The sequence below is a fragment of the Lipophrys pholis genome (genome assembly GCF_963383615.2).
Source record: "Lipophrys pholis genome assembly, chromosome: 11".
In the NCBI taxonomy this organism is placed as follows: domain Eukaryota; kingdom Metazoa; phylum Chordata; class Actinopteri; order Blenniiformes; family Blenniidae; genus Lipophrys; species Lipophrys pholis.
The window spans coordinates 31,350,971-31,376,346 of NC_137631.1; the positions used below are offsets into that span (position 1 = coordinate 31,350,971).

Below are 25,376 nucleotides of genomic sequence, written 5' to 3' on the forward strand. Positions count from 1 at the left end.
ATAGAGTCAGACAAGTAGTGGTCCCACACCAGATCACCTCTGGACACACTTTCAAATTTTCTGGTCAGATATGGCTTCACTGTACTTAAGCCTGCATGTTTGCTGATATTGAGCTTTGTTCGCAACCATGGCTGCCTCAATACCATGACATTGGAAGAATGGATGAGGGCCAAGTTCATTAAACTGGATTAAATGCTCAGCAAGTGAAGTGTATCCACTCCCCTTGTCTGCTCGCTTGGACTGCAAAGGACATCTCAATACCTCTGCTGTGTGTTCTTGGCATATAACGCAGAGCTTCCAGTCAGTCTGGACTGTGCAATCAAAATTTACAAGTTGGAATTTCTTCCACATTTTCTTAGACAAGAAAAAGAAACTTTATTTGCAGTAAAGGTAGAGGGATTATCTTTTTACCACCTTTACTACAAGGAAAAGCATACAAGTATGGGATGAGAAAATTGCCCTACACCTAGCCCGATGGTTCATCCAGTATTATTTAATTCCTGTGCGATCTGTACACCTTCCAGTAGCTGTATGAAACTCATAAAGCCCCGTTACCCTTGGCTCGGCTCTCCCACGCTTGCACATTCAGGTGCAGCTATCTAACTACATCTAAATATGTAAACTATTAAGTAGATGTGGGGCTAACATTAGATAGCATTTAGGAAACTAAACTACACTACCACTCAACTATCACCACAACCAGCACATTAAAAACAGAACATTGGGCATGGTGAAGAGGAGTGTATTTAACCCCATGCTGAGTTCTACAGCAGTGGTGTTACCAGTGTGCCCTGGCTGTGTTTCAACATCTACTCTATTATGTTTCCATTCATCGAATGGTTCACTTGTTTGCAGGTATGAGTTTATTGGATCAACAATTTATTTCTAATAAGCTAGTTAATAGCTCTATTTTCTGAAATTATACTTTTGATTTTGGCCATATGGCTGGCATCTTGAAATAAACAGTGGTCATAGGACATCAGTGGTCAACAGTTGCAAAAACTGATGTCATCAGTTGTTTTGTAGAAAGAAGCTTCTGACCAATTTTCAGGTTCAAAATTTGAATTCTGCACAATCAGTCATTTTCCAAGAAAGAAACGACTGATTTGACGCTGGGATCACCCAGATCAGACAGTCACAGAAGTGACGGCTGCCATCTTGACAAATGGCGGCCGTCTTGAAAACTGTCTCTTTTTTTTAAATTATCCTAAAGACATTTACCAAGTACTCTGTATGGTAAATAAGCCTGAAACATCATATTATATCCATCAGTCATAAGAAAACAGTTGTTGGTGATGGGTGCCATGTTGAAAATTTATGATGGCTCCATATCCAGATCATATTGGACTGTCTTTGGCTAGAAGTGGACCACATTTCATACAACAAAATGCACAATTGTTTTGGTTGTCTGCTGCACTATCATGTTTTGTCAATATTTACACAAATTCTTCTCAAACAGCATTGATTTCAACATGTTGAACGGACAAAAATATAAAAAGCTGTCACTGGACGTGCATTGATCACAAGATAGATTAAAAACAATAGATAATAAAATCTAATGTAAACAAGACTATATTAAAACGTATAAACATATGCAATAAGAGGTAAGAAATAGACAATACAGTGTGGGGGGTAATAAAATCAAATAAAAACGAATAAAATAGAATAAGTATGGGCAGGGGATTGTGCGTAAGTAGTATTAAAACCATTAAATTGACATTATGCGTTACTGTTGAAGTCTGATGGACCGTGGGAAAAGCGGTGTTTAGCAGTGCTGGTCACCCCCCTCAGGGCCAGAGCGGAGCAGTGCTGCTGTGTTGGTTGTCCAGGTGAGGCACAGATACAGCAAACGGGTCCCCAGGAACTTGAAGGAGGACACTAGCTCCACATACACCGTTAGCATATTGGAGCAAGGCCCTCCTGTGCCTCCTGAAATCAATAACCATTCAGCAAACTTAATGATGGTGAGCGAGGGATGAATTGGGATGCAGTTGTAGATTTAGATGGACAGGGCTCAACACACAGTCCTGGAGGGAGCCAGTGCTGAGTGTCAGGGTGAAGGAGTAGAACTGATCAACCCTTACAACCTGTTGTCGGTTGGTCAGGAGGTTTATAGATCCAGGAGCACATTCTGGGGTCAAGTCCAGGTCCACCATTTTCTTCACTTGGATGTCAGGACAGATGGTGTTGAACACCAAGCTAAAATCGACTACCAGCATCCTGATGTCAGTTCTCGGGAGCTCTCGGTCGCTGTGTGAAGAGCCATGGCAATGACGTCTTGCATGGACTTGTTTGCTGGGATGATGGTAGCTGCCTTTAGGCGGTACTTCGGCCAGTGATGGGGATGTATTGAAGATCCCCATCAGAACTCCTGCAAACTGGTCTGCACAGGTACAATATACTATTCTAAGAACGCTGTGTGGTCCGTCAACTTTCTCTGTATTTACCCACTTCAGTGGATGCCTCACCTGATGTTCCTGGAGAGTGACGGACTGGAGGCTGGAAGATTGATTAAGTGGTGTAGCTGATCTTTACTGTTAAGTACATCTGCTAACGAGGTGTCTGCATTGACCCTTGCCGGTGAGTTGGCTTTGTATTTCTGCTGCTGGATCCCTTGCCACACCTGCCGAGGGTCATAAGACTCCTCTTTCCTCTTGTACTCCTCCTCCTCCTTTCCTGTTCTGATACCACTCCTGAGGTCAGATCTTGCTGTACTGTACAGAGCCCTGCCACCGGATGAAGACAGAGTTCTATGCTCAAGAATGTTTTCACCTCAGATGTCATCCGGGGCTTCTGGTTGAAATTAACCCGGATCTGCTTAGCCACAGCCAATAATAACAAGATAACAAGACATCTATGCACTCCTGTAGTTGCATGTGGTTGAATACAGACCACACTGTGCTCGGGAAGCAGCCCTGGAGCTGCCTGAGTGCTGCAGCTTGACAGGCTTTAATAGTCCTAATCACTGGGTTGGTTCTCCTCCAGAGGCTCGCGGGAGGAGGGGGGAAAATTCACACATTCATTTTTGGTTTGCTTTCACACTGCACTTTTGACAGTGGCCAAATCGCCTGGAGAACATCACACAATTACAACAGCTGCTTGTTTGCCCGAAACCAACACTGACCAAAGAGGAAGAAATTCATGATGAAGTAGAAACCCGGCTCATTGGTTGGTCCAGACAGAAAGCGGAAATCGCCGCCCCTTTAGCTGGTGGTGGCTAATGGGTAGCCACAAACAACCACGATATAATCTTCAGACCAGATATCAAAGAGCGCCTTCCTCACTACTCTACGTCTGACCACAAGATACTTTCCAACTTTTTCTTTCTGCCTTGTGCCAGCTTCTTCCAACTCACGCTGTTAGATTTGTTTGCTTACAACACAAGATGCACTGCGCTTTACGTCATGTCCTCATGCTCAGTCCACTGGATAGTCCCTGATGCCTTCATACCGTCCACGGATTGGACTTCAGTGCACTTGCAATTGAACCAAGACCCACCTTTTTAAGTGGACCAGAGTTCACTTTATTGATCCAGATCAGAGTCCGGGTGAGCTTTCACACATGGCCAGAAGAAGCACACTTTCCCTGAAACAAACTCTAGTCTGGCTCAAACGGTGCTGGTGTAAAAGCTTCTTTAAAGTGGCTCTTTTGTTTGGAGCATAAACAATAATGAGCCTGAAAGAGCCCAGTGGAGTAACGTTGGATCAGACCTGGCTGAGCAGCAGGCAGTGGATGGGTAGATCGGCCAGCAGCGCCACCTGCCTGGCTTTACTGTACAGTCCTCTGGCCTGCAGCATGTCCACGGCAGCCTGGAACTCCTCCTGTTGGACGGAGGCTGAACTGCACTGCAGTAGCCTGGGAGACAGGCTGACCTTTGACCCCTGCACCAACTGACTGAGTTGACTGAGCTTCCTGAAGTCTGGACCTGCAAACAATGCAGACGACAAAAATATGACAAAATAGTCCAGCATGTCAATGTGTAGCCGTTTAATAGAAACGCCACTCCATCAGCTCATTTGCATGAAAGAAAACCTTGACAATCATACTAGATCTGCATATTCTAGGGCCAGAATAAAAACCTCAGGCCTCACCGTTGGACTTGAGGAGCTTGTCAACGTCGGCCAGAAGCTGCAGCAGTCGGTGAAGGTCATACTGGGAAGAGCAGCGCTGCAGCATGGTGAGAACCAGCACGGAGGCCTGGCTTTCCACCCACTGCAGGGGGAGGCTGCCCTCCGAGGCTGGACCACTGTTTCTTAGCTGTAAGAACAGGGAGGCAGATGAGAGGAGCTCACCCTATGCAGGACATTTTTGTACAGGCTATTAAAGAGCAGAAGCTTTGTTTTCACTCAGTAATCTAAACCAGAGATTCTAAACTGGCAGGTTGCAACTCAAAAGTGAGTCCTTACCGAATAATCTTTTTATGATTAAAAACTGTTATTTGTCAAAATCTTTGGTAGCTTCCATCTATCGAAGGGCCTTCTTTTTGGAAATCTCAACAATGCTAAGCTAACTTACACACACCTACCACCTGTAATTTGGCACCTGCTGCATATATACGCTCTTCCAAACCGCAATAACAATCTGATGTGACATGTCGTGTTAGACGATTTGATTTTTGGATGTTTAGTACATCTTGTGATTTAAATTTTTTTTTTTATAAAACAGGGAGCAGCAACCACTGAGATGTGTTTGGGGGACTCACAGCAATGAGGGTCCTCTGGAAGTCCAGGAGCTTTAATTTGGCCTCAGTGAAGTTCTTGTAGTCACAACATAACTCGAACATCCTCAACACCAATACAAGGGGGCAGTCCTGCGAGGGAAGAAAGAAAGTTCTTCTTCTTCTTGAACCACACATAGAACACTTAAGCCCTCACTACTCCATCATTTTAAATCACACCTTAAAACTACTTGAGCAGGACTTTCATATTTCCCCGACCGCATTCAGAAAACCAAAAAACCCCCTCTAATTCAGACATAACAAACCACTTTAAATCTTAAAGTCTCTGCTCTCATCTGCTGTTTTTACCCTCTGGAAGAGTTCAAAGCCTTGTAGGAGGGGCCGGACATGGCCCAGCCCCAGCAGCGTCCTCCAGATGATTGACAGGTCGTGGAGGGTCCACTCGTGGTGCTCGGGGGCTTCGGCCAGGTGGGCCAAGGCTTGGACAGCTGTGTCATCATCAACGGAGGTCAGCACCCACACACAGAGACACTGCAGCACCTCAGCCCCCTGTGGAGGCATTTCACAGTGGTGTCATGAAAACACACCAGCGAATTACATTAGTGCATTTCAAACTCCAAACTTTTTACTTATCATGAACATTGAGTCAGGACCAGGTGGGACAAACCAGCAAGGATGGTTATGCTACTTTGCTCATCAAAATGGCAGACATGTGTCTTGATAATAACACCACACACACACACACACACACACACACACACACACACACACACACACACACACACACACACACACACACACACACACACACACACACACACACACACACACACACACACACACACACACACACACACACACACACACACACACACACACACACACACACACACACACACACACACACACACACACACACACACGTTTCTGAGTGAGTGATTACTGCGTTTTTACCTGCAGGCAGACAGCCAGTACTGCCAGGGTTGGGCAGCACTGCATCAAAGCCTCCTGCAGAAGGTACCTGCAGGGCCTGGGCTCCTCCTGGCTCTCCAGAAGGACATGGAACAGTTCCCTGGGGTGCTCAGGCCTTGCAGTGTCACTGGCACTCTTATTCCTTGCAGACCTCGGCTGCTCCTCAGTATTCAGATCACTCCTCTGACTGTACACCTGCAGGTCCTGAAACGCAAGGCTCAGGTGGGCCTGTAGGGTGGGGTCAAACTGAGCCACCAGTGACCTCACCTGCAGGAAAAAACCCAAATATGATTACAGAAAAGGAGCATGGATCTCAGACTTAAAGAAACCCTAAGAAACCCAGTGTCAATGCTCTGATGTTGAAGAGGTGTGCGAGCTTTACCTGCTGGGGTGGGAAGTTGTGCAGTTGGACAAATAACAGAAAGTGGATGAACTGTCTATCTTCAGCACAGTGGGCCAGGTAAACAGAGCTGAGACACCGACCGTGGAGCTGACAGAACTGGACAGGAAGCACCCACTCCTGAGCCGCTTCATACGAAGACCTGACAGAGGCGGAGACATGTAATGAGCCGTCACTGTCCACTGATTTGAGCCGGAAAAAACCTGAGGCATCATCTAAATCAAATCAAATCAAGCTTCCTGATCCCCAGGAGACACCGGAGGAGCAGTTATAAGGCTGTCAAAGATTTTATCTGACCAAACTGAGTCCAAGAGAGGTATGGCTTTAACCAGTCCAGATTTGATGTTACACAGAATTATTTACATCCAATACACACGAGTCACTGAACTTTTAAACACAAAACATGTCCAAAGCACTAAAGGTTTGCGCCATTGAAGCAGATAATATTTTTGTTTATACAGATGATGAATTGATGGGGCGGCTACCTGCTGAGGCCCTTCTGCTGGAGACGGTCCATCACTGCAGCTTCCAGGTATTCAATCAGCTCCTCTGCAGCTTCAAGCTCCACCTCCACCAGTTTTACACCTTTAGACACTGAAACAAGACATGGAGAGGATGAGTGCGCAGACGCAACGTGGCGGAAATCTGCATGCATGCGTGTTTACCCAGTGTTTGCAGATGGCCTGCAGGAGCAGTGTGTGTGCTCTGTTGGTTCCAGTACTGCAGGATGGCGTTCATGGCTCTGATGTCTACTCTGAGCTTGAGGCTGCAGAGTCCCAGCAGCTCAAAGAAGCAAACTGCAGCCGACGTCACAGAGGGCAGATGGAAACACTGCAAGGTCAACCTGTAAGCCTGCTGACAGGCCCACTGCAGCCTGAAAACACACACACACACACACACACACACACACACACACACACACACACACACACACACACACACACACACACACACACACACACACACACACACACACACACACACACACACACACACACACACACACACACACACACACACACACACACACACACACACACACACACACACAAATGTGGTATAGCAGAGGAGTGTTTTCATATTTTGTCATCCATTTTTTGTCTCCTGCTCACAGCAGCGTGATGTCATTGCTGCTGCCCAGCTGTTGCACCAGGAATGTGGCGTAGGCAAAAGATGGCCGACCGTGACGGAGGTAGAAAAGAAAGTCCAGGTTCTCCACCAGAGCGAACCTGCCGACCAGGTGAGGGCTGGAGAAATGAGGCAGCTCTGACGTTTCTGTCAAAACACAACACATTTAACCAAATATGTCACCAAATGATTTGTTTTAATTTTGAACATTACTTTTACATTTGCTGCTGCTACTTCGACATGTACTGTTAATCCTAACCATTCTTTATATTGCTGCCTTTACTTATATGGAGGACTACACTGACGTTGTCATGGCTACTCCCCTATATACTATTACTCTTACAATTCCTGCATATTAACACTACTACTATCACCACTCCAGCTGTTGCTGGTTTGACTGCTTTACTACTACAAACCCACTTCCAAAAAGCCACAATGACAAACATATTGAATAAATTCTTTGTCTCATAAGATTGGTGCTGGTTTTCAAGTCTTACCAGTATAGTTGAGCGTGTTTGCAGCTTGCCAGCCAAAAAGCCTGGATGGGTCTAGAGGGGGGAGCGACTGTGAAAACAGAGAAAGATACAAGCCTGCGGTTACAAGTTGGGGACTTTAGTGCCTGGTGGAAGCAGAGGCACTATTGAAGGTTCACGACAGTATCTACTGGACAGCTTTAATGATACCCTAAATGTATTTATGTTACGGTGAAATTTGTTGAGTTCTCGTAAAGTGAAACTAATGAATAAAAGAAATGTGTCTACTGAGGCTGTTCAGGAACATGTCATTACGACTAATGAAAATGGGGCGATCACAATTGCTTTTCAACAAAAAATTGTATTCTAATAGCTGAAAAATACCCCCGTGAAACATGTATCAGGGTTGAATGTTAAATAGATGCAGTAGTGGAGGTTGTAGGTTCAATCCCCACCGCTGACAGACCACAAGAGTGGATCCCTGAGCAAGATGGTTGATGGTTTCCAATGCGCGAGGTCAATTATTGCTGAGTGTCAGTGTGACTGTGTGTGGTTGTCTGTCTATGTGTTTGTGCCCTGTGACAGAGTGACGACTTGTTCAGGGTGTATCCTGCCCTGGCCCACAGCAGGCTGGGATGAGCTCCAGCGCCCCGTGACCCTGAACAGGATAAGCGGGTTCGAAGACGGATGTATGGATGGATTATTAAGTATCCATTTATTCTGATCCTGGAATCCATTTGGTAAACTGATTTCCCCAAAGTGCTTTACATTGTTAATAACATTCATCCATTTACACACCAATGGAGGCGGCTGCCATAGAGGGCGCTCAGTCCATCCATTGGGAGCAGTTTAAGGTACAGTGTCTTGCTCATGGACACTTTGATAAGTGGACCGATAGGGAATTGAATCAGCATTTCTTCACCCTGAAAGCATGACACACGGGAGAGTGTTTCAAACAAGGTAAGCAGAAACCTGCAGGAGGTGGTAGACGGAGACGTCGGAGGGTGGGCTGGTTCCTCGTGGTCCTGGGGGGAACAGGGCAACCTTCAATTTGGGATGGGGCGCCAGAGCCATTTTCAAGAGTTGGGGGTCCACCGCTCTCTCCGACCTGCCCAATCGTTCACCCTGAGCCATTACCTGCACACAGGAAGCACAAGAGCGGCATTTAAATCAAGTCATCCTTCATTATATTTGGAAGGTTTCGTTTTTCCACAGTGTTTGGAACTGGATTGGGTGAGAAGCTTACCTGGTCAAGTCCTCCAGGGGCAAACATGATGGCAGCCAGGGCCAGCAGACTGTGTCCCTCTAACAGCAGACTACTGAGGGATGCCTGGCTCCCAGGGAGCAAGACCTGAGCACTGGTCAAACTGGCCTGGAAGACCAGTCCTGGATCTGAAACAATGAAATGTCCAGATGTAAAGAACATTGAAATCTGCATTGAAAATACACACAGGTTTAATGGAATGTTGTGACATCACAATCAAGCTCTTATCTTTAAACTAACAGGACGAGGGAAGGAAACTTCTATATTTGTATGTCATTTGTTTTAATCTTGGTTGTAAAATGTGATGGTGGAATGAGGATGAGGAGGAAAATCAGACAGACTCGAATTCTGTTTTTATATCTTTCACTGAAGTCATTGACAACAATAAAGAGTGAATACCCCATTTTAGAAAGAGGCTCAGCCAGTGGGAACATACGTGCTGCAGATTAAAGCCTGGACTGCTTCACTAACCTTCACCTGCCCTCCATTAGTAACTAAAGCTTCAGGTGATGTTAGTGCTCAAACCAATAGACAGCTCAGTGATCAGGGAGAAGAGGAACTCTGAAACTGATCAAAATTCTTTGCAATTAGATCACAATGTTTCCATCCATGCATCCATCCATCATGTTACATCTCGTATTTTAGACATGGTCAATTCCCCAACTGCCATAATTAAGCCATTTTTAGAGAAACACAATGTAGATCGACTGTTTTTTTTTATATATAATTTTTTAAACCCCTTTTTAGACCAATTTCAAACCTGCTGTTTTTATGGGAAATGTGTAGGAAGGGTAACTTTTATATGGACAAAAGAAATTGTTTTAAATCAGGTCATAGTACCAAAAAGAGCACAACTTAAAATTGCACAGAATGTCTCAGTTATGGCTGATCATTACAGAGTTTCCTGCCTTGTGGTTTTTCACTTAAATATGTTTCAAATGCTTTATGAGGTCAATCGGAATATTCATGACATTTATTATTTATTACATTGCCTTCAAAAAGTAATGACCTTTCTGGAAAATGTTGTTTCATTTATATCTTTAATGCTGATCATTTTGTTGGCCAGTAAAGTTAAATATTGTTCTAATAATTGTAAAATATTGTGTAGTGTCCCTCAGGGAGTGGTGTTGGGCCCATTGCTGTTCACCTCGTACATACTCCTACTCGGCTACATCCTAAATAAAAATGGCCACCATCCAATGCAAAAGGCCCACGGCTGAATATAATATACAGCCTGTTCAAGAGTTGGATGTTCCTGTAATAATACAGAAGTGAAAAAGCTGTTTTTGTACTGAATTAATTTCCAGTCAACATGTGCCAAACAGCGTGCTGAGCTCTAAACAGCAGCACGGTGGCGCACAGCAAGAAGGTTGTGGGTTCAAAGACAGGGCCTTTCTGCGGGCAGTTTGTCCCCCAGCTCTCCAGGACACACTTGAAAAAGAGATTATTGATCTCAATGTGGTTCTCCTGGCTATCTGGTTGCTTTATTATTGTTGCTATATATGAAAGTTCCAAATGTATGTGATGCCTTTATTTGATTTTAATTTCTCTTTATACCGTTTGTACTCATAAAATTACTTTTAGCAGAATTTTAAATATGACATATGCTATATGAATAAAGTTGTTCAAACATGTTGCAAATCACTTGCTTTAAATGAAATGTGCTATTTTCATCTAAAAGTAGCTAAGCTGGTATAATAATGCACTAGGAACTGTACGTTACTGTATTTGAGAGTCTAACCATAGATTAGTAAGTGATTTTGTTTTTTAAATCAATGTTAATGAATGTCAACTATGACGGAACCTTTCATCTCTGATACCTGAGAGATCTCTGGTGATCTCCTGGATCTTCACCAGCATCTCAAACCAGGGCTGAGTCTCAGAGAAGTTCTGGTGGCTGAGCAGTGGACAGTTTCTCGGTGTGAGTCTGTGGAGAGGAGACGTAGAGGTCATCAGTAGCTAGAAAACCCACAGAGGAGACAGACAACCTGAACATACCGACCTGTAATGCTCCAGGTATGTGTAGAGGAGGTAATGCAGGTTGTGTTGCAGACAGAAGGTGATGAAGACGCTGTGGAGGTCCAGACCGAGGGCTGAGCGGTACTGAGGGATGGAAGGGGACGAAGCCATGAGGCCTCCGCCCTGAGCCAGCCTCCACAGCAGCTGCTCCAGGTCGCCCAGCTCCATGGGGATGAACACGCCTTTCCTGGAGGAGAAAAGGAATGTAATGTTGGGTGTTGCAGTCCAGAATGCATTCTAATGCATTCTGGACTACTAAATACTACATTGTGACATGTAGATGTTGCTTCTTAACAGTAATATATTTCCTTTTCTCCTCTACATTTTTGCTGATGCATCTAATATATTTTCTTGATTTGTTAAAACGTTGTCTTTTTTCTCTTAAGGTTTTTCATTGGTGAAGGTTTTCACTTGTACCTGTACCTGTACCTGTACCTAACTCATCCCACTCCAAACTTCACTACATGTACTTGTTTATTCCCCCTGTAGTTTCACATTGCTTCTATCTGCACCACTAAACTGAGCACCTGTAGACTCTGAACTCTGAAATAGTTTCTTTTCTCCTCTTATTAGTTTTTAATAGAATATTAGATGCTTATTTGTCCTCTGCAGGCCTCCTATCGCTCAGTGCCAAGACTTTATAATGTCACAGTCACACATAAATTAGTGAAGGAGCAAGCAGGATTGTCAATACTTATATCAAAATCAGCATTTTCACAGCAAATAATATTTCGTTTTTCAATCAGAAGCATGAAGGATGTGCAGTTATCTAAACATGTGTCAACTTTTTGGAAAGAAAATTAGTCTAAATTCCTCAGTTCCGCCCCAACATTTGAACGCATCAGGAAGAGTTAGAGAATTATGAACCAATCAGAGGCCGCCTTTCAAAACGTATATAGCACAAGGTATCAATTGACCAATCACGTTGCTTGTTACTGAGCATGATACAAAGTGGAAGTCAGTTGCGAGTTGTGTGTTTGAGTCGATAATTTGCGATATTTTGGCGAAAAAAAGTTGAATTTGGGAAAAATGAGACGGTGACAAGTAGCGATGGACATTCTACACATATTGTAGAGCCTTTGAGCAACACGCCCGCTATTCTCTTGGCCATCTTTTCCGGCTCGCTGCCTAAAACCACGCTTCACTATATCAGACATCATGTCCATTGCAACATGTGTTGCACACAAGCACATCTTCCAGTCCTGAGAAAACCAGACATTCCTAAAGAAACTGTTCAATAGAAACAATCACAAATAATCCAAACTCTGCATAAGTGACAAAGATGACAAACTTAAGGCTATACACAGAGTATATTAGATGTGGAATATACTGAATTATTTGGTAGATTTGATTATAATGAGACTTTGCTTGCTGCGGATTTCCACTATTAAATCATCAGAAGCGAGGGGCTGCGTCCTCAGCAGGGATAAACACACTAACTATAATACCATTTGTTTCACAGTTGACCTGATCTTGTGACCAGGTCTTTTTTTCTAACTTTTCTTTGGCCCTTGGCTGACTTTAAAGAGATTTTTTGTATCTTGATACAAGCTGGTGCTTGATTAAAGTGATGATGTAGATCATATGGAGGTTTCTGATGTTTGTGAACTCACTGAAAAACTGCTACTGACATGGAGACAGCAATCATAAAGCAATTCCCCAGGATGAGTTATGACTATTTCTGTACTTCTATGAATTTTTGTGAAATATAAAAATTCAGAGAGAATTCAAAATAATTACTTTGCTTGATTAAAGGGACAATACATCCGATTTGTTGTCATTGTGTCTCTATAGAAATGAAAATGCTGACGTTAAATGCGTTCAACAACAATCATGGCCAATAACATCTCTTCAAGATTGCCACTGAATCTTACTAAATGGTTATATAATTTATATTTGACTTGTTGAATCAAAAGAAAACCACCGTTTGGGGTTATTGTTCGTGAGAACTGTTATTTCAAAAAACTAATCTCACATGCAAAGAAATTGACATAAAGTAATTATTTCTATTTCACAAATCCTATTGCTATTGCAATACTGTACATTATTACATATAACATGTTTACCTGATATTGTGTAGCTTTAATTTAATTAAAACATTTCCAATTAATTTATGATGAGTAAATCAATTCAAGCCTGGACAATACAACTTAAAAAGGCAAAAAACTAATTCTGCCCATTTAAATTATGTTTTTATTATGTTAAATTCAGATCAAATGCACACAAATCAAACTTTATCTGTCTTCCATGTGCTCGATATTCTCAACAAATGAAGACTAGCTTTAGGAGAAGAACCTGAACGGTCCAGTGAGAGCTGCTGTACCTGGCCAGTGAGTCCAGGATGTTCTCCATCATAGAAGCACTGCAGACTGAGTTGTTGTCCACCAGCTCGGGGCTTAACTCTGGCCACTGTGAGGAGCTGGAGGTCCCCATGTCCTGGATCCACTCCACGATCCGATGCTGGTCGTGGAGGGAAGTCAGATAACGCCACAAAACTGAAGAGTCACAGGAAGTCAGCTCTGAAACACAAGGGATGGCGTCATTTTAATAAACATGCAACATCTGATGAAGATTTGATTTGAGCTGAACACAAACAATCACACAGTATGATGCTGATTTGTTTGTGCTTTAATATTTGTTCTGCGATTGGTGAAACATGTTGACATACAGAACATGAATTCACAGTCCAGTGTGCAAGTTAATAGTACAAATTTGATATCTCAAATATTGTAGGCCCTAAAATGGGCCTACAATGGGCATACAAGACTTTTCAGAGTGGCTGTTTCAATCTTCTTTTCAGTATTCTACCTGTGTGTTGAAGTCTGGACAAGGACACTGCGGTCCGGCAGCTCTGGTCCCAGTTCTTCACCCAATCCAGTCGGAGGTTTCTCCAGAGCCTCGCCTCCTCCTCTTTGTCCTCGAGTCTGCCTCGTTCTATAATCTGCTTCAGAACCTCCCCACCGCGTCCCTCCATACAGTGCATCCGAGGAACCCTAGAAAGTTTTCAGATTGTCAAAGTCAGGATGCAAAGCTGCAGTTGCTGAAAGGCAAAATCCATATGAATAAAAAGGAGGATCGGGGAGAACAAAAATGATGCTTCATTAAGTTTTCACAGTTTGTTGAGATAAGAAGAGGAGAAGTTACAAGAGCAAATGAGAGCAGGAAGTAAAGAGGATGTTCAGGAGCAGATCAAAGAGGTGACTGACAAGAAAAGAACGAACAAGGTTACATGGTGGTAATAAATGTCAAAGTAAAATGGTTGGCAAGGGTTCCCGACTTCTGGTTATGGCAGGTAGACATGTCTTACGCTGCTCTGCTGCGTATGCTCTATAACTAGTGCTAAAACACACACACACACTCACAGAGTGGAGGAGGACGTAAAGCAAAGTGCAACATGGCAACCAGTCGAAGCTAAGGGGCTATCAGGCGCACGGGCAAACACACAACGCTAACGAAGCTACGGCGGAGGAAGTAACCAGCGGAGACCAAGAGCTTGAGGGGAAAAGGTGGAGGAAATCCTGGCAGCTATCAACACCATGAAAACACAGTTCTCATCAAGGATTGATGGAATTGGGATGGCGATCAGCAAGATGAGAAAAGGAAACACATGATTTAAGTGACATTAAACTCCAGAGTTTAATATCAGTTAAATCCCGTCCTGCCAGGCTCGGGCTCTCAGCTCGCTCATTCTGGATGTGAGCCTCGACCGCAACACATAAAATACACAAACCAAACAATCAACAACAAGACCAAGCTGCCATCTCATGATCTGTTTTATCTTCATTTTAATGGGTCATCATTCCCATTCATTGCATTTGTTTCGATGTATCACTATGGGATAGGCTCGCTGCGTATGCCTCAGAAGCATTTGTCTCATCACGCCAATCCTGATTGGCTGTTGATCGCGAACCCCACATGAGGGGTGGGCCACCTACCATTAAGTAGGTTGCACCTACGATGCAGCATCACTCAAAGACCTCCTCTCGCTTCGTGCCATAGCATGTCTCACTTTCTAAGTGCTAGCTAGCTTAATTGTTGGCAGAGCGGAGCTAACCCGACTCATTCGCCAAACATCAGGTGCCACACCACAACCCTCCGACCTTCACCATAGTCTGGAGAGTTGCCCACCGGACTACACCAAGGAAAGGCTTGCTGGTCCTGGTCAATTACCACACCAGCTAATTCACAGCACCTACTGTTTAGCTCCCGAGCTAATCAATATACTGTCGATGCCCAGGCTCCTCCGAGAGATGCCAGTGGGGAAATCCAAGATGGCGGTGTTACGGTGCCGCCATGCTCATTCATGGTCACCGCCATCTTGAAATGACCCAAATCAGAAGTCAACGCGCCGGAAGTGATGTACACGGAATTGACGCGAGGGAGCGCGCCTACAGGAAGTGGCGTAGCGGAATTCACTTGGCAGAAATGAAGCACGGCAGAACCCATTTAGAATCGAGCAGAGTGGAGTTAGATGAGACACTTTTCTTATTTTGTCCTGAAGGGAAGGAAACATGACAAATAGAATAAAAGCATAAACCATCATTTCAGGATGTCTGAAATAATTCTACCTTGGTTCATTCTCAATAATTCCTTTCTAGTCATATATTATTACCTCAAATATCAACGTTTTCATTTCTTTTCAGAAGGTTTGTAGTGATTCTATCTGAGCCTGGAGATCAGTCAGAGGCTGTTTTCATCATGATTCTTCAATTTAAATCCTCCTCACATAAAGGTTTCATCATTTAAAGTAATAAATGATTTAAAGTAATTCAGCATTTTGTTTAGAATAAGAAGAATCATACAGTATCTAAAGAAATTCAGGATCTCCTTCACTATACTTTTTGGTTCTAAGTATTCTTCCCTCTTCATCATGAGAGTGAATCTTTTCTTTCTAGGCTGTTTTTATAAATTAAATGTGGAATATGATGGTTTGTTCTCCTTCCTCAATCCACTTGGCTCTGGACCTTAGAAATACTCTCTGAGCTTTATTCAGATACAATCTACCTGGATGTACCTTCCAGTGTACTTCTGCTTCCCAGAACAGGACATTTTAGCCAACTTTAGCCACTGACGTCATTCTGCCTTTTAAATATGGCGGCGACCATAAACAAGTATGACGGCGCCCTTACGCCGCCATTATTTGATACCGCACTGGCGGGGTTTCAATTTTGAGAATAGTATGGCGCTGACCGTGAGCAATTATGGCGGCGACCGCTAACCAGTATGTCAGCGCCCACAAACAAGTATGTCAGCGCCCGTAAGCCACCATTTTGATACCGCACTGGCGGGGTTTCAATTCTGGAGAAGCCAGGACGCACTGCGGATCATGTCCTCTTGCCTCCCACCGACAGTGGCGTTGTGATTGTGCTTTGGAACAAAATGGCGCGACCTGCAGGAAGCGGCCATATTTCATGTACTACCGCCTCCCACCGAGAGTGGCGCTGTGGTGGTGATTCGGAACAAAATGGCTGCGATCACAAGGAAGTAGCCATATTGTCGGCCATCTTGGATTCCCCACTGGCAGCCTCTCGGCTCCTCACACCGAAGAAGATGGAGACTCAAAGTCCCGGCTCTGTAACTGTAGAAACAGGATATCGAGCCGCAACTCACACCAGGTCTGCTCAATCTGCCTCGGGCTGCAACACGCCCAACAGGCTACCGAGACCCACGGGTCATGCATGCACTGTGCCCGGTTCACCATGAAAAGTCTCAAGTGACGCCTAGGACACCAAGCTAGCTCCTCGGGTCAGGATTCTTTCTTGCCCTCAAGTGACAAACTTGTCACCAACGAGGCCACGAACGGGAATGACATGGACACCAGACAACGCACGGGCATCAGCTGGTGCTGCACCTCGCCTCTCCGGCCCCACCGATGGAAGACCTACTGGACTGGGTAGCTATACCTGGCACTGTGGCTGTCCTTGTGGACCAGGGGGGAAGCGTACCCACTTCCCCTTCCATCAGCATGGATATGCAGTCCTTGTGAAAACGTGCCGCATCCTGGCTGAACATGCCATGGCCTGCAGTACTAACAGAGTCCACCAGATCCCATTATGAAGGGAAGAAATAACCCCAGGCTACGAGGACAGTGAAACAGCAACTCCTTCCACGAGTTGCCCGAAGAGGTGTCCTCCACATGGAAGCACCATCCGTTGAGCGGCAGGAGCCCGATACTCGGAGCTTCCTCCCTGGATTGTGAGGGCATGGAGAAGCTTGCCATTCTCCACATGCCCCCCACAGAGCTGTAAGTTGCTGTGCACCTGCACCGGAAGCGCGGGATGGGTACCTTTCACATTTAAACCAATACGGTACTGGTACTCAGCGGTACTTTTTGTACTCTTGTGCATTTATGTGGTAAATGTTTATCTCTTTAATAGTAAAATCAATATTTTGCCATTTAACATATTTATATATCAAAACAATATCCAATTGTTTGTATTGCAACATCGCAGTTATTTCACAAGTTTCCTCAACATGAAAACTCTTAACGACAACTACGCAGTGTTTTTTCTTAATAATGTACACATTAAAACCCAGCTCCACATCCTCCTATTCCTTTCCCCTGTGGAAACATTGTGATGGTAGATCTGAGGCCGTTAAATTGTGCACTGTGCACTGCATTGTGTGTGTGAAAAATCAAGAGATTAACCATATTTGGTGGCTAGTGGTAAAAATATATCTTTTGGTAATGAAAGTTGCCGGCCCCCAGTCTCAGACTGTTGAGAGTGTAAAAAGCCAACATGACTAAAATATAACAACCAAAACAAGAAGTAAAGATTTAGTGAGCCATAATGAGGTTTGATTTGTGTAAAGTATTCATATCAGGGGGAAATCTCTGGTTTCCAGGGCCGGAAGTGACTGTGTAAAAGCAGTACTGCTAAAAATTAAATCAATAAATAAATAGCAGACAAACAAAGAAAAGAAGTCCCACTACTTGTCAGTGCTTTTACCTTTGTGACGAGGCATTCGCAAGGCAGTGAAAAGCCGACAGAGATCCAAGCTTCTCTATTTCTCTGATGAACTCCACACTCTGCATCTCCTCCTTGAGAAAGTGGTTCTGATGCGACAGTTCCTCCACCTTACCAAATCAAAGATGCACAGGTAGTGAAAGAGAATAAATTAGAAATATTTTATTAATCGCAGCACAAAATTATTTGACACGTACGCTAAAAAAAAAGAATTCTGTTTTTGCTCCCATTTTTCATGAGCTGAACTTAAAGCTCGAAGACTTTTACTCTGTACAGCTAAGGCCTATTTCTTTCAAATATTGATCAAAAATGTGTCCAAATCTGTGGTTGTGAACACTTATTTGACAAGACAATCTCTCAATCTCACAAGTGTGGCATATCAAGATGTTGATGAGACAGCAGGATTATTGCACAGGTGTGTCTTAGGCTAGCCACAGTAGAAGGACGGACACTCCAGGACCTTCACATCCAAAAACCTCACCTCCAAGATCATCGGAGACCAGCCACCCGGACAGCTGCTGCAGTAATTGCTTTGCATAACCAAAAACCTTCTGCACTAACTGTCAGAAACAGTCTCAGGGAAGCTGCTCTGGATGGCCATCATCATCATCGGGGTCTCCATCTGAAGGCCAATTCTTCCTCCATAAGAACAAGAAGAAAGTTGGGCAGTTCAGGTCCTGCCAAACAAAATGACATCATTTCTTTCGTCCCGCTCCCTCTGGCCAAAGAAATTTGTTTCGGCTGTGCCACCCGTCCTGGCCAAACTGTGTAGGAGCCGCTCTGCCGTGTGCTGCTCATGTGCTCCAGTTCGCTCATGAGTATCAGTCATATTCTAATCATATTTAGCTTGTAACATCGCTACTGTACGATTGCCGCAGCTCGTTGACATGTCGGAGTGCAGGCTTACATGATGCACCTGAACGCATCACGAACAGCTGTCAGCTCCTGCAGTTAAAACCGGACCAACATGGCGCTCTGACTAAAACTCTCTTTAATTACTAAAACGAAATGTATTTCTGAAAGCATTGACGGTGAGAAATGTGCAGTTCAAAAGTTAAAACGCCACTTAACAGATGCATTAATGCTGTGAGGGGGCGTGGCCTGCGAGTTCGGCAGCGTAGTACAGTCAGAGTATGAACAGTCCTACAGAAAAAGCTTTTCTTTCGGCAGCTCGCTGATGTCACTGTCAAATTTTCTTCTTGTTCTTATGGGTTCTAAAAGGGAGTATGAAGGGGCCTTAACTGTAGCTCGTCATCATAACTCACTTTAATGAGCAAATGCTCACATTCGATGGCGTCCTGCACGTTGGAGTGGTGTTCTCTTCACGGATGCATCCTGGTTTTCACTGTTCAGGGCAGATGGCAGACAGTGTGTGGCGTCGTGTCGGTGAGCGGTTTGCTGATGTCAGCACTGTGAATGGAGTGGCCCATGGTGGCGGTGGGGTTATGGTATGGGGAGGCGTATGGTTGTCCATAACAGCTGTCTCATCAGTATCTTGATATGCGACCAGTGATCTGGATATTTATCTTGGCAAAGGAGAAGTGCTCACTAACACAGATTTAGACAGATTTGTGAACAATATTTGAGAGAATCAGGTCTTCTGTGTACATAGAAAAATGTTCAGCACGAGGAAAATGGGAGCAAAAACAACAAAATTGTTGCATTTACATTTAATGTAATATGTGGTAATACAGCTGATCATTCTTTCTGAAACCAAGCCTTCGTTTAGCACAGCAGACTTTAATCTTGGTGTTAACGAAGGTTGTGATAATATGTACTGAACTCTAATGGGAATGATGATGCATTATTACCACTCACCATTAACTCCCTGAGGTCCCTGTCATCTGTGTAGAGGCAAATACTGTGAAGCTGCTTCTTGACACTGAAACCCTGCAAACAATTAAACATTCAAAGAATTCATGAATGTCGCAATTAAAACCAATAGTTTGCTTTGAAGTTCATCCAATCCTATTGATATAGTCTGTTATCAAGCCGACCCACTCCCACCCTCTACCAGGACAACAAATCAACAAAAAATGCATATTTTAATGTAGATGCACGTTTGACTCTGTGCACAGTTCTCAACATGTATGCTCATATCCACACAATGTGTGATGTACTCACACACACTTGGGGTGTTGTTGCAGAAATGGGGGATATACAAAATTGAAAATATTGTCTCCTTTTCAGAATGAAAGTGTTTTAAATCTCCAGACAGCCATTCTGCAAAACTAATCTGATCCAATGACATGAGGCAGGGGCCTCATTTATAAAACATTGTGTAGGATTTATTTTATAAGTGTTAATACACCCAAAAGTTGAAAATGGCGTGCGCCCAAAAATTTCGGATTTGTCAAACCTTGTGTAGGCCCACCTGCACGCACTTTTCATTCATTAATCACAGCCCACCTGGAAGTTGTGCAGTTTACATTCCACCCTTAACAGGCCCATATTCTACCATAAATGGTCAATGCAAATTATTTCATGAATGTTTTTGCATCTCAGTAAGCCTGCAGATCACACAAAATCACCGCAGAAAATACGAGAAAAAGGAATTTTCCGGGGAGCGAAATAGTCATGGGGGAGGTGGAGGCCAGGAAAATGATATAAGGTGGTCACAGTAGTGGCGTCACTAATAAAAGAAAAAATGAGTCGTCATCGCTGTTAAATAGTTGGAGAGTCACAGAGAGATCAGTGACTGCAGAGGCAGAAGAATGGTCTGATGTGAAGGAGGAGGCCAAGAGGAGAGTGGCATGGCACTGTCATGGGTACAAGAGCACAGCGTTGGACAGCAGAACAGCCTCCGTTCTTGTGACAGCCAGTGTGTGTGTGTCAGAGTGTCAAAGAAGGAAGGAGAGACAGATTTGGAGGAGTCCACAGCAATGAGTGATAAAGGACAGTTTTATCTGTTTATTAAAAGTATAAATTAAACATTTCAACAGGGGCTGATGAATCGGCACAGTGGACTTGTGTGATGTGTCCTCAGTCGCTCTAGAGTTGGAGGCGTCTGTCTCCAGCACCGGTGCGTCCCGAGCGCATGGCGGTACCAGCACATCCATAGTGAAGCATTATGCACGGCGCTATTTATTTTCTTACTCAGAAATTAGACTGAATGTTACACACCTTGTAGCAATCGATCCACCGCGCTATATAAAAGTATGACATGAACGTCACGTTTCTAATTCAGTATTCGGCCTAACGGCTTACCAAAGAAACATCTATGACACTACAGCTTGGCTGTTTATTATTGCATGGATCCATTAGTCTGATGTGAGATGACATTAAATGTATAATGTGAATCTGGCTTCAATTCTCCTCCTCACCATCTGCACTGTCACTTGTCTCAAAAATGAGGGGTGAAAGTTGGCGTACTCGTACGCACATTCTCCTGCAAAGTTTATTTTCTTAAATCACAAAATTTGCATGGGAAGTGGCGTACGCATCTGTTAGGACCTGTTTTGTGTGTCAGCAATGATAATAGATGAGGTAATGTAATGGGGCTATTCCACTACTACCTACTCGGCCTGACTGGACTCTGCTCGCCTTTTTCATTACGTGCCGTACACACAGACAATCGTCAGTGATCAATCTTCTGAAGGATTCCTTCTAGTCTACCAGCGATTCACAGCACTGAGAGGTCATCCTAAGAAGGTATGGTCTGATCCGGGTTCAAACTTCGTGGGAGCCAAACCAGCACTGGCAGAGCTGTACAAGTACCTTGACAGTTTGGACAAGACAAAACTGGGAAACAATGCAGCAAAACATGGAACTGAGTGGTCATGGAAGATCCACCCAGCAGACCTGCTCCACTGAAAGCCAACCCCAAAGGTGACTTTGCAAACTTTGACTTCAAAGGCTACCCCCACAAAAGACTACAAGGCATGCAAGCAGAAGTCAATAAGTTCTGGAAGAAGTGGCGCCAACTAGCAGGGCCGAATTTATTGGTAAGGAGTAAGTTGCACACAAAAGAGCGCAATGTTGCTGTTGGTGACATAGTTTGGAACTTGGAAGAGTGGTCAAAGTCAACCAAGATGGAAAGGGAGATGCCAAAATAAGAGTGTTTCCGAGCTATCCTGTCCCAATAATCTCTGCAAAACATCGAACAACAACAAAGATTCCAACGACCATCCTTCAAAGAGATTGAAACGCCTCATTGTTCTGTTGCCAATGGAGGAACAAACGGCTCAGACCCCACAGACGGAGTGACCTCCTTGGTTTCCACCAGGAGCTCAAGTGGGAGGGGGTTTGCCAAAAATTAAAAAATGAAGAAAAGAACAAATGACATTCCAAATGCTCCAATACTCCAGAAGAACCTCAACCTTTCCTCACTTCTAACTAGGGTTGCAAAGGGGCGGAACATTTCTGGTAAATTTCCGGAAACTTTCCATGGGAAGTTAAGCTGGGGTAAGTACTAGGTACTTTACTGGGACCTCCTTGACCGAGGTTCCAAGTGAGCTGAAGCGAGTAGACAATGTGACGTCTGCACAGGGCAGGCCGCGGATTGGCTAACGCGTGATGACACAGATGAGTCAGGAGAGCAGCTCATTCATAGGCAATAAAACGCCCTTTTCAAAACCCGATTACAACAAGAACGCTCACAAGCAGAGATGGATACACAGAAATCAACCCCGAGGAGCAACAACAAGGTGCAGACATTTCTTTGTCTGGTGGCTGATCAGAGGATTCAGCGGGAGCGAGACGGAGTGACCTGCAACGAGTACTGGGAGGTCTCCGGGCCACAAATACCATGTTGATGTACGGAGTTGCTTCTTGAAAACCCGGCGGGCAAACTTTACACAAAAAGGTAAGATGTTTCTGACCTGGATCATCACTGACTTTTTCATTAAATTATTTTAAGTAATCATACGAAGATGCAGTATTAATGGTGAAGACAGAGTCTGAGGTAGAGCTGCTGTCTTCTACCTGTTTTTGTCGTGATGCTTCACATGTTGATGACGTAGGAGGTGGAGCCACTCTGGGGGCTGCGGTTGCCAGATCGGCTGTTTTCCTCCTACATGTTAAGGCCCGTTTAGCTTTAGCCGGGTTATCGACTGGAAGGCTCAGAAATCTGGCAACTCTCTAAAACAACATTAAACTGAGAGCGCCGCTCACTAACACCAGAATGAGAGCCACTCACTAACACCAGAATGAGAGCCGCTCACTAACACCAGAATGAGAGCCGCTCACTAACACCAGAATGAGCGCCGCTCACTAACACCAGAATGAGCGCCGCTCACTAACACCAGAATGAGAGCCGCTCACTAACACCAGAATGAGAGCCGCTCACTAACACCAGAATGAGCGCCGCTCACTAACACCAGAATGAGAGCCGCTCACTAACACCAGAATGAGAGCCGCTCACTAACACCAGAATGAGCGCCGCTCACTAACACCAGAATGAGAGCCGCTCACTAACACCAGAATGAGCGCCGCTCACTAACACCAGAATGAGAGCCACTCACTGACACCAGAATGAGAGCCGCTCACTAACACCAGAATGAGCGCCACTCACTAACACCAGAATGAGAGCCGCTCACTAACACCAGAATGAGAGCCGCTCACTAACACCAGAATGAGCGCCACTCACTAACACCAGAATGAGCGCCGCTCACTAACACCAGAATGAGCGCCGCTCACTAACACCAGAATGAGAGCCGCTCACTAACACCAGAATGAGCGCCGCTCACTAACACCAGAATGAGAGCCGCTCACTAACACCAGAATGAGCGCCGCTCACTAACACCAGAATGAGAGCCGCTGACTAACACCAGAATGAGCGCCGCTGACTAACACCAGAATGAGAGCCGCTCACTAACACCAGAATGAGAGCCGCTCATTAACACCAGAATGAGAGCCGCTCACTGACACCAGAATGAGCGCCGCTCACTAACACCAGAATGAGAGCCGCTCACTAACACCAGAATGAGCGCTGCTCACAGTGACGGTCATCAGACAGAGATCCAGAACGTTCAGTTCATGTTCACCTAAAATATAAACGAGTTCAGGAACGAGCGTTCACTGAACTCCTTCAGGCACAACAATGGCTAAACATGTAGTTAGTGCCTCCCAAAAATGTTCCAAAACTCTTGCAATATGCTCCTGTTGGTATTCACTCTTATCAAGAGTTGCTTGGTGGATTAGATGATTTCACTCTCTCAGAGTAATAAGGGAAAAAAAACACACATATTAGCTATTTTTCTCCACTTAATTCATTTTACAGTCATTTTGTGATTTTAGAAAGCAACAAAACAGGCAGAGTCACTTTGACTAAAGGCCATAAAACAGAGCAAGGGCAATCATAAATACCTGGGGACCATTACTGATGAAAAACTAATTTTGAGGAAAATTGCAAGTCTGTCTGTAAAAAGGGTCACGCGCATTACGGCAAAAAGACTGGCAACAATTCCTCCCCAAACAATAAGTCTCGATCAGACGGTTATATACACCAAAGGCAGACACAAGACAACGTTTGCTGTGCGTTACATGTAATTCATCGTACAAATCAACTTTAAGCAGTATTAGTGAGTCTAGACGCGAAAAAAGCCTTGACCAAGTGAACTGGGAACTTTTAAATCCAGTATCATAAAACTTTGCATCTAGGATTATATAAAAATATAAATAAATGGGGCTGTCTCAAACTCTTTTACTTTGGAAAGGGGGACAAGACAGGGCTGGTCCAATCAGTCCATTATTGTTTGCAATTTTTATTCAAACACTAAGTCAACCATGATAAAGATATTACAGGTATGGAATTATCAGGTCAAGAAAATAAAATGTCATTGTTTGCAGATGATATTTTACTATATCTTTCAAGGCCACAGAGCTCAATTCCAAAATGTATGGTCACTACTAGATGCTTTTACCGGGGTCTCAGGACATAAATTGAACATTTCAAAGACACAAATATTGAGTTTCAATTATAAACGCAGCCAGATGATAAGGTTCAACATTCAATGATCCTGGGATCTGGAACATATCAGATACTTGGGGGTAAACATACAGAAAGATCTCACCAAACTGTATGGCCTAAATCTTATTCCATCAAATCCCAAAATAAAGGAAGATATTGGTTAGGTGGAATTTGACACCTGTACTTAGTTTAGATGCTCAAGTTGAATCTGTAGAAATTAATATGATGTCATGGATTTTATATTTGTTTCAGACACTTCCAATAGAAATAAAGTGTTTCATAAATGGGACACATTAGAAACCACAATATACAGTATGTCACAAAAGTGAGTAAACCCCTTACATTTCTGCAAATATTCTATTATATCTTTTCATTGGACAACACTAAAGAAGTGACACTTTGCTAAACTGTAAAGTAGTCAGTCAGCTTGAATAACTGTAAATTTACTGTTCACTCAAAATAACTCAATACACAGCCATTAATGTCTAAGCTGTTGGCAACAGAAGTGAACACACCCCTAAATGAAAATGTCCAAATTGGGCCAAAATACCCATTTTCCCTCCC

At 44.0% G+C, this 25,376-nt stretch overlaps 1 protein-coding gene across 1 annotated transcript in view; it reads right to left on the reverse strand.

Annotated features, from left to right (window-relative positions):
• The window catches only part of spg11 (SPG11 vesicle trafficking associated, spatacsin), an 89,263-nt gene that overhangs the window by 27,983 nt on the left and 35,904 nt on the right, over window positions 1–25,376 (reverse strand). The window contains 18 exon segments of the mRNA XM_080475706.1: window positions 3,711–3,925; window positions 4,092–4,257; window positions 4,703–4,810; window positions 5,027–5,227; window positions 5,633–5,917; window positions 6,033–6,192; window positions 6,536–6,644; window positions 6,716–6,924; window positions 7,163–7,325; window positions 7,676–7,742; window positions 8,624–8,788; window positions 8,898–9,043; window positions 10,736–10,842; window positions 10,918–11,121; window positions 13,258–13,453; window positions 13,743–13,927; window positions 17,885–18,012; window positions 19,721–19,792. Coding sequence (XP_080331832.1) covers window positions 3,711–3,925; window positions 4,092–4,257; window positions 4,703–4,810; window positions 5,027–5,227; window positions 5,633–5,917; window positions 6,033–6,192; window positions 6,536–6,644; window positions 6,716–6,924; window positions 7,163–7,325; window positions 7,676–7,742; window positions 8,624–8,788; window positions 8,898–9,043; window positions 10,736–10,842; window positions 10,918–11,121; window positions 13,258–13,453; window positions 13,743–13,927; window positions 17,885–18,012; window positions 19,721–19,792 — 2,886 coding nt within the window.